The sequence below is a fragment of the Saimiri boliviensis genome, chromosome 2, assembly GCF_048565385.1.
Source record: "Saimiri boliviensis isolate mSaiBol1 chromosome 2, mSaiBol1.pri, whole genome shotgun sequence".
NCBI lineage: Eukaryota > Metazoa > Chordata > Mammalia > Primates > Cebidae > Saimiri > Saimiri boliviensis.
The window spans coordinates 160453631-160467806 of record NC_133450.1 but is presented as its reverse complement, the minus strand read 5'-3'; the positions used below and the strand labels follow the sequence as shown (position 1 = coordinate 160467806).

Here is a 14176-nt window from a genome sequence, read left to right as displayed (position 1 = left end):
GACCAGGAGACCATGCCTATAATCCCAGCACTTTGGGAGGCCAAAGGCAGGCAGACCACTGAGTCCAGGTGTTCAAGACCAGCCTGAGCAACATGGTGAAACCTTGACTCTACAAAGAATACAAAAATTAGCCTGGCATGGTGGTGCACACCTGTAATCCCAGCTACTTGCAGGATGAAGAAGAAGGCTTGCTTGAACCTAGGAGGTCAAGGCTGCAGTGTGCCAATATCACACCACTGCACTCTAGCTTGGGTAACAAAGTGCAACCCTATCTCAAAAAACAGAAAAACAAGTCAGGCGCAGTGGCACATGCCTGTAGTCCCAGCTACTCAGGAGGCTGAGGCTGGCGGATCACTTGAGTCCAGAAGTTCTGGGCTGTAGTGCACTATGCTGATCAGGTGTCTGCACTAAGTTCGGCATCAGTATGGTGATCTCTGGGGATCGGGGGACCACCAGGTTGCCTACGGAGGGGTGAACCAGCCCAGGTCGGAAATGGAGCAGGTCAAAACTCCCATGCTGATCAGTAGTGGGATCGCGCCTGTGAATAGCCACTGTACTCTAGCCTGGGCAACATAGCGAGACCCTGTCTCTTAAAAAAAAAAGAAAGAAAGAAAAACAAAAAACTGTCTAGGAAGGACATAAACTTTAACAAGATACATGGCTAGGCACAGTGGCTCACACCTATAATCCCAGCACTTTGGGAGGCCAAGTCAGACAGATTGCTTGAGGTCAGGAGTTTGAGACCAGCCTGGCCAATATGGTGAAACTCCATCTCTACTAAAAATACAAAAATTAGCCAGGCATGGTGGCATGTGCCTATAATCCCAGCTACTCTGACGGCTGAGGCAGGAGAATCACTTGAAACTGGGAGGCAGGCCGGGAATGGTGGCTAAAGCCTATACTCCCAGCACTTTGGGAGGCCAAGGCGGGCAGATCATGAACTCAGGATATCAAGACCATTCTGGCCAACATGGTGAAACCCTGTCTCTACTAAAAATACAAAAATCAGCTGGGCGTGGTGGCCTGCACCTGTACTCCCAGCTACTCGCGAGGCTGAGGCAGGAGAACTGCTTGGAGGCAGGAGAACTGCTTGAACCCAGGAGGCAGAGGTTGCAGTGAGCCAAAATTGTGCCACTGCACTCCAGTCTGGCACCTGGCGACAGAGTGAGACTCTGTCTCAAAAAAATTAAATAAATAAATAAATAAATAAATAAATAAATAAAATATTTAAAAAGAAAAGAAACTGGGACGCAGAGGTTTCGGTGGGCTGAGATCGAGCCTCTGTACTCCAGCCTGGGAGACAGAGCGAGACTCCATCTTAAAAAAAATAATAATAAAATAAAAAAAATAAAAAATAAGGGCCGGGCGCGGTGGCTCATTCCTGTAATCCCAGCACTTTGGGAGGACGAGGCAGGTGGATCACGAGGTCAAGAGATCGAGACCACCCTGGTCAACATGGTGAAACCCCATCTCTACTAAAAATACAAAAAATTAGCTGGGCATGATGGCGTGTGCCTGTAATCCCAGCTACTCAGGAGGCTGAGGCAGGAGAATTGCCTGAACTCAGGAGGCGGAGGCTGCGGTGAGCCGAGGTCGCGCCATTGCACTCCATCCTGGATAACAAGAGCGACACTCCGTCTCAAAAAAAAAAAAAAATACGCAACATAATGACCGGCCTCAGGGTACAGATGCCAGAAACAGTAAAGTAGTGGGTTACAGTAACATCAGGTCCATTTGCAGGAGGAGTTGAACACCAATTCCAATAGTTCCGGAAGTTCTCTCCTCAACTACCTTGTGTTTTCCATGCTATCTGACCTCCATAGCTGGGGATTTCAAGGAGAATCCTTTACACAAGTACAGTACAGTAGTTTGACCTTGCAGCAGGGCTCAGGGATTTATGCAGTTATACTGAGAAGTCTACAGAAACCCAGATTATAAATTTAACATTTACAACAATAATAAATTGAAATACGTGCTATGAAATATATTCTCCCAAGGGAAATTTTTTAATTAAAATAGATTTACATTATAGAAGAGACATACAAATCATCTCAGGTTGGATGATGAATTATATCATATAGTGGATCTCTTTCAAAGGGCTTACTTTGGACCTAAGCATCCAAATGTGCAATGCAGTCCTCAGCACCTCACTAACCCCCCTTACCTATGACTCGGGGCATGTCATTCATACCCAAAGTGCTTAAGTCTCTATCATTATTTTTTTAAGAATATTATCTGGCGCCAGGTACGGTGGCTCAAGCCTGTAATCCCAGCACTTTGGAAGGCCGAGGCGGGTGGATCACGAGGTCAAGAGATCGAGACCATCCTGGTCAACATGGTGAAACCCCATCTCTACTAAAAATACAAAAAATTAGCTGGGCATGGTGGCACATGCCTGTGATCCCAGCTACTCAGGAGGCTGAGGCAGGAGAATTGCCTGAGCCCAGGAGGCGGAGGTTGCGGTGAGCCGAGATCGCGCCATTGCACTCCAGCCTGGGTAACAAGAGCAAAAACTCCGTCTCAAAAAAAAAAAAAAAAGAATATTATCTGGCACTTGTAAGAATAAGAAAAAGATGAGTATTTTCAAACATATCCAGAGCAAAGACAACTTAACCCATCTTCACTAGTCTGGGCCACCATCATCTTCTCACTAGATAAACACAACCACCCCAGACAAGATGCTTTATTTGTGCTCTGCCCCCCACAACACCAAATTCATTCTTCACCTAGAAGCCAATGTGATCTGTCCAAAATAATGTCACAAAAATAGCAAAAGAAAGAAACAAATAGCCACCACATCTTCCTCTCTCACTTTAAGCCTGTCAGTGCTTCCCGCTACACTTAAAATCCCAAATGTCTTACGATGGCCGGAGAAGCCCACTGACCACTTTCCTATTCCTCCTATCCACAAAACTCAGGTCAGCCTCCAGGCCTCTGGACTTGCTATTCGTTCTGTTCCCGTATCTTGAAAAAGCTGGGTTCTTTTTATCCTTTGAATCTGCGCTTAAATGTCCTTATCTCATCATCCTAAGATGCTCCCACTAGAATGTAAGCTCCATGGGGTCAAGAACACTGTCTATTCTGCTCCCTCACATCCCTACCCCTAGCACCTGGCATAGTGTCTGGCACATAGCAGGCACTCTCCACATTTGGTAAACAACCAGGAATAAAAGAGAATAGGCAAGTGTAGAGAGAAAATAAGTCGATATGTGGTTGCCTATGGGCTGGGGGTGATAGCAGGGAATGTGGAATGACTGCTTAATGTATAGAACTTCCTTTAAGGGATGACAAAAATGTTATGGAATTCAATAGAGGTGATGGTTGCACAGTTCTGTGAATATGCTCAAAACCAATGAATTGCACACTTTAAATGGATGCAGTTTATGGTGTGTATTATATGGTAAATTATATCAATAACTGTCATATAGAAAAAGAAAAGAAAAAACATAGAAGGAAAGAAGAAGGAAGGGAGAGAGAAATTGTGGTTAAGCTTCAGGTTAATAATTGTCGTCTACAAAAAAACTGATGAAATCTATGAATACTCTCACACCTCTGAAACCCATACCTGGATCTCCTTGGTTTCTATGAGCCACCCTTGGTTGGTTTTAACTGTTTTTAAGCCTTAGAACACAACCTAGTTTAAACAGTTATAGTTAAAAGGAAAATAAGATAATCATTATTTAAAGAAATCAAATGTTCCACATGGATTAACAAGAACAAAGATTTTGTCAATTTCTTCCTTTGGAAACAATGTCACACATCATAAAAACTAAGACTATAAAGCCCACGTGACTGTGTTTCATTTAAAGCATTTGAGGATAATCACCTTTGCAAGACCTGCTCGATGGGCTCCTTTAGACTCCATGTATGCAAGGTATTTGTTGAACTCCCGGAACTCCTCCATGGAGGGTCTGAAGGTCATTATCTTACAGCTGGGGTTCAGAGGACTTTCTGTCTCAGCCACCTCCATGATGGCTCGGTCAGTGTCTGCAGAGAGGACAGTAGGGTCAACAGAACTGAATTATTATGTGCTTTAGGTCATTTTTCCCAAATACCACATCCAGTTCCCCAGCAGGAATCCTTCTCTTTCAGTGACTCCCCATTCCCTTCTACCACTCTCAGAGAGACTGCCTCATCTCCACTTGAACCCCTGAACAAACAGGAGCCTCTAGTCATTCCAATTGCCAAGTTCCCTATTCCTGGCAGAGAACTGCTGACCTGACTGTACTGCTGACCTCCTCAAAACCCTTCCAAGTAAAAATGAATTTTCTTTTTTTTATTTTTTTATTTTTGGAGACAGAGTCTCACTATCGCCCAGGCTGGGGTGGAGTAGTATGATCTTGGCTCACTGCAACGCCCGCCTCCCGGGTTCAAGTGATTCTCCTAAGACTCCCAAGTAGCTGGGATTACAGGCGCCCACCACCACACCCAGCTACTTCTTTGAGATGAAGTCTCGCTCTGTCACCAGGCTGCAGTGCAGTGACATGATCTCAGCTCACTGCAACCTGTGACTTCCTAGTTCAAGCAATTCTCCTGCCTCAGCCTCCCAAGTAGCTGGAAATACAGGCACGTACCATCACGTTCCACTAATTTTTGTATTTTTAGTAGAGATAAGGTTTCACCATGTTAGCCAGGCTGGTCTCAAACTCGTAACCTCAAACAATCCACCCACCTTGGCCTCCCAAAGCGCTAGGATTACAGGCATGAGCTACCGCACCCAGCCGTAAAAATGAATTTTCTAACCCTCCAAGTTTACAAAAGATGTTGCTTCTACGTACCAGTTCCAAAACAGACTCTCACTCACATGCGCACCTATACAAAAGCCTAGTCTAGAATGAATAGAGAATGTTAAAAATCGTTAGCAGAGTTTACTCAGGTGTGCCTCCAGATTGCCATATCATGCTATAGTAATTTACAAGTCATCCATTCAGCAAAATTGCCAGACACTGGGCAAGACACAGAAAAGGATGAGGATGGAGACAGAAAGGGATGAGTTCTGTCTTCACCTTTCAGGCTGTCTAGAGGCTGAAAAAACTTCCACATAAAAATGTACACAGGAGCTGGAAGTGGTGGCTCATGCCTGTTAAACCCAGCACCTCGGAACCAGGCAGATCATATAAGGCCAGGAGTTCAAGACCAGCCTGGGGCAACATGGCAGAGGTGAACCAAGATCATGCCATTGCACTCCAGCCTGGGCAACAAGAGTGAAACTCCATCTCAACAACAACAAAAAAAAGGAGTTAAAGCACAGCAGGGATACAGATAGTGATGTAATCATCATTCATTTAAAGAAAGTTAGCCGGGTGCGGTGGCTCAAGCCTGTAATCCCAGCACTTTGGGAGGCTGAGGCGGGTGGATCACAAGGTCAAGAGATCGAGACAATCCTGGTCAACATGGTGAAACCTCGTCTCTACTAAAGATACAAAAAAAAATTAGCTGGGCATGGTGGTGCGTGCCTGTAATCCCAGCTACTCAGGAGGCTGAGGCAGGAGAACTGCTTGAACCCAGGAGGCGGAGGTTGCGGTGAGCCGAGATCGTGCCATTGCACTCCAGCCTGGGTAACAAGAGCGAAACTCCGTCTCAAAAAAAAAAAAAAAAAAAAGAAAGTTTAGCTGGGTGCAATGGCTCACATCTATAATCCCAGCACTTTGGGACACCAAGGCAGGCAGATGACCTAATATCAGGAGTTCGAGACCAGCCTGGCCAACATGGCAAAAACCTGTCTCCACTAAAACTACAAAAATTAGCCAGGTATGGTGGCAGGCACCTTTAATCCCAGCTACTGGGGAGGCTGAGGCAGGAGAAATGATTGAACCTAGGAGGCGGAGGTTGCAGTGAGCCGAGATCATGCCACTGTACTCAAAAAATAAACTTGTTTTGCTTTAGTTTTGAAACGAAGTCTCTCTCTGTCACCCAGGCTGGAGTACACTGGCACAATCTTGGCTCACTGCAACCTCTGCCTCCTGGGTTCAAGTGATTCTACCTCCCAAGTAGCTAGGATTACAGGTGTGCACCACCACGCCCGGCTAATTTTTGTATTTTTAGTGGAGACGGAGTTTCGCCATGTTGTCCAGGCTGATCTCGAACTCCTGACCTCAGGCAATCCACCCACCTCAGCTTCCCAAAGTGCCGAGACTATAGGTGTGAGCCACCACACCCAGCCTAGAACCAGCATCTATCTCACAATGTACCCGTGAGTTAGGAGATACATAAAAATTAAACCTTGCCATCCTTTAGGAAATTACAATCCAAAAGAAAAAATAATCCGCACCAAATTACCACATGGTAGAAAATATTCTGGATTCTCCCTGACTCAGGAAGGGAGTTTGCAATAGGAAAAAACCTTCCAGGCTACCTCCCTACCCGCCTCTGTTCACTTGTACTCAGAAACACACCCCTGAATCCATGGGCTACGGGATAGAAGCCTCACTCTGTATAGTAAACACAAAGTCCTTTAGAAGCGTCTGGATCTGGGCTGGGCGCAGTGGCTCACACTTGTAATCCCAGCACTTTGGGAGGTCAAGGTGGGCAGATCACCTGAGTCCAGGAGTTGGAGACCAGCCTGAACAACATAGTGAAATCTCGTCAAAAATACAGAAATTAGCCAGGCGTGGTGGTGGGCACCTGTAGTCCCAGCTACTCAGGAGTCTGAAGCAGGAGGATCACTTTACCACCCGGGGGACAGAGGTTGCAGTGAGCCAAGATTGTGCCACTGCAAGCCCACTCTAGCCTGGGTGATAGAGTGGGACCCTGTTTCAACAACAACAACAACAACAAAAGCATCTGGGTCTGGCCCTCATCTAACTATTGTGGCCTTGTCCACCATCACTGTCTGCACTGTACTTCATGCTCCAACAATAGTCACTGACTCTGCAAACAAGCAAAGCTTTCTGCGTTTTTGCACATTGTCCCTCTCAGAGCAGCCTCTGCCTGCTTCCTCACTGACAAACTCCTTCCTACCCTTGAGAATCCTAACCATATGGAACAGGTCTCTCTGACCCATCCCTGTGTTCCCAACTTCCTCTCTGCGTTCCTCATTATAGCAGTTGCCTGTCCCAACCGTTGGCACTTCCAACCACCCACTGAGCCTTCAGCTCCTCCAGGGAAATGCTGGCTCACCACCTCTTTTTAAGCCCTAGCATACAGTCTGGCACCCCAGCCTGGCTCATACTATCTGCTGCAATAATTATTTGCCAGCTGAATGAAGGAATCAGTGCCAAATTGTTAACATATTTACATAATGATACCAAATTCAGGAAAAGAAAAGCATTAGTCCCAAACACAGAAAAAGTTACTTAGAAAACAGATTCGCCTGCATGACTGGTAAAGAATAATGCAACAGAAAAATCTGAGCAGTGAGAAAAGGGAAGAACCCCACAGATCACCTCTGCAGAAACATTTGGCACACAGAACGCAGAGTTCATTTTCCACAGGCTAAAGAACAAGGGTAGCCTGAAGACCATTTCTCTAGGCAGAAGAAGAAGCCCCTAAAAAAGAAAACGGGAATCCACTGAATCATTCAACATATAGTTATTGAATGCCTAACTGCTGGGCAGCCATTCACCAGAGAACAAAGTCCTGACACTAACTGTATGAAACAGACAATAAATAGTACATGCTATGAAGAAGAACCAAGGGTAACGGGATAGAGTGCAAAGGAAAGCAGTGGCTATTTAATATAAGGCAGGCAAGGGAAGGCACTTCAGAGGAGCTGAGGCCTGAGGGAGGGAATTAATCTTACGGATACCTGGAAAGAGCATTGTAGGTTGAGATAACAAGGAAGGAGATGCTCAGAGACTTCAAGCAACAGCAGAGAGACACATGTGACTGGAACTCAGTAAGCAAGAAGGAGAATGGTGAGAGATGAAGCTAGGGAGAAAGGGAGTTTGGCATTTACTCTACATGAAATGGGAAGTGATCCTGGGGTTCCTCGCCTTCTTATGTATCCAGTTCTTGGAACTGAAACATCCATTTCCCTTTAAGGAAATAATATCTGCCTCTAAGACAACTCTTCTGGACCATCTGAAGCAGAGAAGTGAGCTGGTTCATATACTATAAAGTCACATTCTGGCTCTTGTGTCAAAAAGGACAAAGCTAGAAGCAGGGAAGTTAACAAGGAGGCAATTTACACTAACCCAGGCAAGCTAAGATGGTGGCTTAAGACCAGGAGCAGTGGCTCATGTGTGTAATTCCAGCACTTTGGGAGACTAAGGCGGACAGATTCGAGACCAGCCCAGCCAACATGGGGAAACCCTGTCTCTACTAAAGATACAAAAATTAGCCAGGCGTGGTTGCGCATACCTGTAATCCCAGCTACTAGGGAGGCTGAGGCAGGAGAATCGCTTGAACCCAGGAGGCGGAGGTTCCTGCAGTGGGCCAAGATCATGCCACTGCACTATAGCCTCGGTGACAGAGCAAGACTCCATTTCAAAAAACAAACAAACAAAACATGGCTCTGACAAGAAATCGAGGCACAGAGATTGTTAAGACATGCAGCAAATTAGCAGCTACTAGAATCAAATCTAGCCCTTGACCTAGTTTGCTAACTGTTATAGGAAATACACTCTGCCACTTTCTAGCATCACTACTCCCTTAGTTATACAAAATTATTTCTACCTACAAATCACATATATAGATTAAGACCTAGGTAGTTTAGGTTTTGGACATTTTTCAATCTTTGAAATTAATATATGATAATCATAAAATTTTAAATATTTTAAATAATCTAAAAAGTTAACTTTAACTACACCACCCAGATCTTTGCCAATATGACAGACAAAAAACTCTGGTTAAGTTTCATTTATTTGATTCTTACTGACAGTGATCATTTTTGAACACACAAAGCCATTTTCTTTTCTTTTTTGGGGGGATGCCAAGACTCGGATGCGATTTTCATTTCTTTTTGGGGGAAAATGCCTACTTACATTCATTAGGTTTTAAAGGTATTCATATTAATAAATTTTCTGTTCCTTGAGTTCTTCCTAGTCCATATTTATCATTACTAAATTTAATCATGCTACAAATAAATACCCCAGTCCCTCTTCTTATTCTTTTACCTTTATTTCTCTGAACCAAGAAGAAATAGAAGTTTAAAATGTTCCTCCAGTAATGTTTCCTAGTTGTAAGAAGATAGGTATATCTTACAACAAATACCACTATGATTTTTAGCTGAAGGTGATAAAGTAATCTTTTTTTTTTTTGAGACAGAATCTTGCTCTGTCACCAGGCTGGGGTGCGATCTTGGCCCACCATAACCTCCACCTCTTGGGTTCAAAAAATTCTCCTACCTCAGCCTCCCAAGTAGCTGGGACTACAGGTGTATGCCACCATGCCTGGCTGATTTTTCTATTTTTAGTAGAGACAGGGTTTCGCCATGTTGGCCAGGCTGGTCTCGAACTCCTGACCTCGTGATCCGCTCACCTCAGCCTCCCAAAACTAGACCTGGCCAGTAATCATTTTTTTAAATGCTACCCTTCTTTTCACTGAGTCCCCAAAGTAAACAAAAACACTCTCTGGCTTCTACAAAGCTGGTCTTCAATGTTTCTGAGATCACCTACAGGAAAAACGGTATTTGTAGCAAGTACCCTAAGCTAAAGACCTTCCCACTGTGTAAAGTCCAGCACTAATTCATACTTACATACCCATGTTTGTTTCTGAAAATTTTTACATTATGATAAAGAATAAACATCTACTCTCCTTATATGAGAATATGTCTTTATTTGGTAATAAAAAGAAACCAAGGCTAATGCTTTCCAGCCAAATGTAATGTTCTATCTGACATTGCCTTCCCTGTGTACACCTGTGTTTCTGACTTTTATTCTCTTATTTAAACAACTTGTGTAGGAAGAGTAAAAACTGACAGCTCTCATCATGTATTCGTTTTTCAACAAAGCCTGCCACAGAACTGATGCGCACTGCTAACTGCCTCTGAAGAGAAAACCTCAGTATCTACTTTAAAGCACAGCCCCACTACGGGAACCCAGGCACTCACACTGACTATGCCTCTAGCTAGAAAGAGGAGGATCCAGGGCTCCACTTGAGGTGATAGAGTCTAGCCTTTCAGTTCCAACATTCAGCACACTGAATGTGGGCTCACAGGAGCCAAGCAAACTTCTGCTCTGTACAACTGCCTTGGTTGGGCATTGTTAGGAGTTGACTTGTGTCCCCCCAAAAGACATGCTGAAACCTAACCCCCAACACCTGTCAATATGGCCTTATTTGGAAATAAAGTCTTTGTAAATGTTATCATATTAACACAAGGTCATATTTGATTAGGGTCAGCCCTGATCCACCATGACTGTGGTCTTTTTAGGAAGAGTGCCATGTGAAGATGGAGGCAGGGACTGGAGTGGTGCAGCTGCAAGCCAAGGAATGCCCAGGACTCCCGGAAACACAAGAAGTTACAAGAAAGGCACCGAAGAGATTCCTCTCTAAATCCTTCAGAGAGAACATGGTCCTGCCAACACCTTGATTCTGGCCTTTGGCCTCCAGAACCGTGAGAGAATAGACTTTGCTTGTTTTAAGCCATCCCAGTTTGTGGAAATTTGTTAGAGTAGCCCTAGGAAACTAATACAGGCATCAAGGGCCAGACTGGAGGGAAAGGAGAAGACGACCAAGTTCTCCAATCTTAGCTTTATCAACAGCAAACCTCATAATCCTCTGACTTTTCATCTAACTTCATCCTTCTCAAACGGTTCTAGGCTAGGGAGGAAAAGGGAAGTCTCAGGCCACCTCCACAACTCTCCACTAACCCAGCTACTTGGAAGGCTCAATCGCTTGAGCCCAGGAGGCAGAGGTTGCAGTGAGCCAAGATCATACCACTGCACTCCAGCCTGGCCAACAGAGTGAGACTCCATCTCAAAACAAAAAAAAGAATATAGTGAAGGCCAGCATAAAAGTTCATGCCTATAATCCAAGCATTTTGGGAAGCCATGGTGGGCAGATCACTTGAGGTCAGTAGGTGGAGAACAGCCTGGCCAACACGGTAAAACCCTGTGCCACTGCACTCCAGCCTGGGTGACAGAGCCAGACCTCGCTCAAAAAAAAAAAAAAAGAATGTAATGAGATAAATGGGGAAATCTGAAAAAGGCCTATAGATTGTAGCACTGTATCAAGACTAATTTGATGATTTTGATAACTGCCTTGTGATTATATAAGATAATATCCTTGTTTTCGAGAAATACATATTTATTGATAAAGGGGAATTGTGTTTAGAAGTCACTTCTAAGGCCGGGCATGATGACTCACGCCTATAATCCCAGAACTTTGGGAGGCCAAGGAGGACAGATCACAAGGTCAGTAGTTCGAGACCAGCCTGACAAACAGGGAGAAATCCCATCTCTACTAAAAATACAAAATTAGCTGGGCATGGTGGCAGGCGCCTATAATCCCAGCTACTCGGGAAGCTGAGGCAAGAGAACTGCTCGAACCCATGAGGCGGAGGTTGAAGTGAGCCAAGATCACACCACTGCACGCCAGCCTAGCAACAGAGCGAGACTCCATCTCAAAAAAAACCAAACAAGTCACCTCCAAATGGTTCAGAAAACAGTATGTGTATACACACACACATACACACACACACAGACACACAGAGTCCACTCAAGAGAATGAGAGAGAAAACATGTTCACACACAAAAGAAAGAAAATGACATGTATGAAACAGCTTTAACATTTGAGAAATCTGGATGAAAGGGATAAGGAACATCTTTATTCTGTTTGGTAAATTTTCTGTAACTCTGAAGTTATTTCAAAATGAGGGCATTGTGTCAAAAGATATAGGAATTCTGGGTGGGGAAGGAGATACCCACGGTGGCCCAACGCAGGGTACTGGGCCTGGCTGGGGAGAAAAGGATATCCAGGCAACTGCAACAGCAGCAACGGGAGGCCGACCACATCTACAGGATGACAATGGGAGCCAAGTTCCTCATGTCAGAAAAAAGTGTGCAACTAGGGAGAGGAAAGAAATGACCAGCAGTGCTGGATCGGAATTGGAGGTATTGGTGTAAACTCAGGGTATGTATGCAATGTGTGTATGTGTATACGTGTAGACAGATAATTCTTCAAATCTACCCACCAAGAGGCCTTGGGAGCAGTAACACTCCAATGACAATGAGCTCTGAAATCTTGGTTTCTAAATATCATTCTCCAATAAAAGGAACTAGGGTTTATTGGATAAAAGACTGATTCGAGCCGGGCGCAGTGGCTCAAGCCTGTAATCCCAGCACTTTGGGAGGCCGAGGCGGGTGGATCACGAGGTCAAGAGATCAAGACCAACCTGGTCAACAGGGTGAAACCCCGTCTCTACTAAAAATACAAAAAATTAGCTGGGCATGGTGGTGTGTGCCTGTAATCCCAGCTACTCAGGAGGCTGAAGCAGGAGAATTGCCTGAACCCAGGAGGCGGAGGTTGCGGTGAGCCAAGATCGCGCCATTGCACTCCAGCCTGGGTAACAAGAGCGAAACTCCATCTCAAAAAAAAAAAAAAAAAGACTGATTCGAGGGCTAAGGCATGTAAAGAACAAGAAAAGTCTGGAAGATCCTATTGTACCAGAAACTATAGAAGTGCTCAAAACACAGTGGAAATATCTCTAAAGAACATACAGCAACTCAAAGGGGCTTCCATTATCTAAATCTGGGAAAAACTGGGCATTGAAAAAAATAATAATACTAGGCTGGGCACAGTGGCTCATACCTGTAATCTCAGCACTTTGGAAGGCCGAGACAAGTGGATCACCTGAGGTTAGGAGTTTGAGACCAGCCTAACCAACAAGGTGAAACCTCGTCTCTACTAAAAATATAAAGCTTCAGGCCAGGTGTGGTTGACTTAGTCCTGTAATCCTAGCACTTTGGGAGGTCGAGGCAGGGGGATCACGAGGTAAGGAGTTCAAGACCAGCCTCACCAACATAATGAAACCCGGTCTCTATTAAAAATACAAAAAATGGCCAGGCGCGGTGGCTCAAGCCTGTAATCCCAGCACTTTGGGAGGCCGAGGCGGGCGGATCACGAGGTCGAGAGATCGAGACCATCCTGGTCAACATGGTGAAACCCCGTCTCTACTAAAAATACAAAAAATTAGCTGGGCATGGTGGCGCGTGCCTGTAATCCCAGCTAGTCAGGAGGCTGAGGCAGGAGAATTGCCTGAACCCAGGAGGCGGAGGTTGCGGTGAGCCGAGATCGCGCCATTGCACTCCAGCCTGGGTAACAAGAGCGAAACTCCGTCTCAAAAAAAAAAAAAAAAAAAATACAAAAAATTAGCCAGGCATGGTGGCATGTGCCTGTAATCCCAGCTACTTGGGAGGCTGAGGCAGGAGAATCACTTGAACCTGGGAGGAAAAGGTTGCGGTGAGCTGAGATCATACCACTGCACTCCAGCCTGGGTGACAGAGCAAGACTCTGTTTCAAATAATAATAATAATAAACAAATAAAAAAGAGGAGGAAGAGCTCCTACAAACAAAAAAAACTTTGAAAGCCTAAAGTGGGCAGATCACCTAAGTTTGAGAGTTCAAGACCAGCCTGACTAACATGGAGAACCCCGTCCCTAATAAAACTACAAAAATTAGCCAGGTGTGGTAGTGCGTACCTGTAATCCCAGCTACTCATGAGGCTGAGACAGGAGAATCGCTTGAACCCGGAAGGCAGAGGTTGCAATGAGCTGAGATTGTGCCACTGCACTCCAGCCTGTAGACAGGGCAAGACTCTTGCCTCAAAAAAAAAAATTGTGGGCCGGGCGCGGTGGCTCAAGCCTGTAATCCCAGCACTTTGGGAGGCCGAGGCGGGTGGATCACGAGGTCAAGAGATCGAGACCATCCTGGTCAACATGGTGAAACCCCGTCTCTACTAAAAATACAAAAATTAGCTGGGCATGGTGGCGCGTGCCTGTAATCCCAGCTACTCAGGAGGCTGAGGCAGGAGAATTGCCTGAACCCAGGAGGCGGAGGTTGCGGTGAGCCGAGATCGCGCCATTGCACTCCAGCCTGGGTAACAAGAGCGAAACTCCGTCTCAAAAAAAAAAAAAAAAAAAAAATTGTGATTGTGTCATATAAGAGAAAGCTAGTTAAAGACACATGAATAGACTTTAAAACCAGACATAACTGAATTTTTTTTTCTCCTCAGGAACAGAAACAAATAACTGGATTTTAATCCCTCCCACTTGCCTCCTTCACTTAGTAGCTGTGT

The 14176-nt window shown here is 45.0% G+C and overlaps 1 protein-coding gene across 7 annotated transcripts in view; it reads right to left on the bottom strand.

Moving 5' to 3' along the window:
* Positions 1-14176, bottom strand: part of KDM4C (lysine demethylase 4C) — a 398790-nt gene that overhangs the window by 354901 nt on the left and 29713 nt on the right. For all 7 annotated transcript variants that reach the window (XR_012516575.1, XR_012516576.1, XM_010338768.2 and 4 more), the window contains exon 2: positions 3827-3987. Coding sequence is in view for 5 of the 7 variants with exons in the window: in XM_010338768.2 (XP_010337070.1) it covers positions 3827-3970 (144 nt within the window). In the remaining 2 variants the exon portion in view is untranslated. The remainder of the gene's footprint in view (positions 1-3826; positions 3988-14176) is intronic.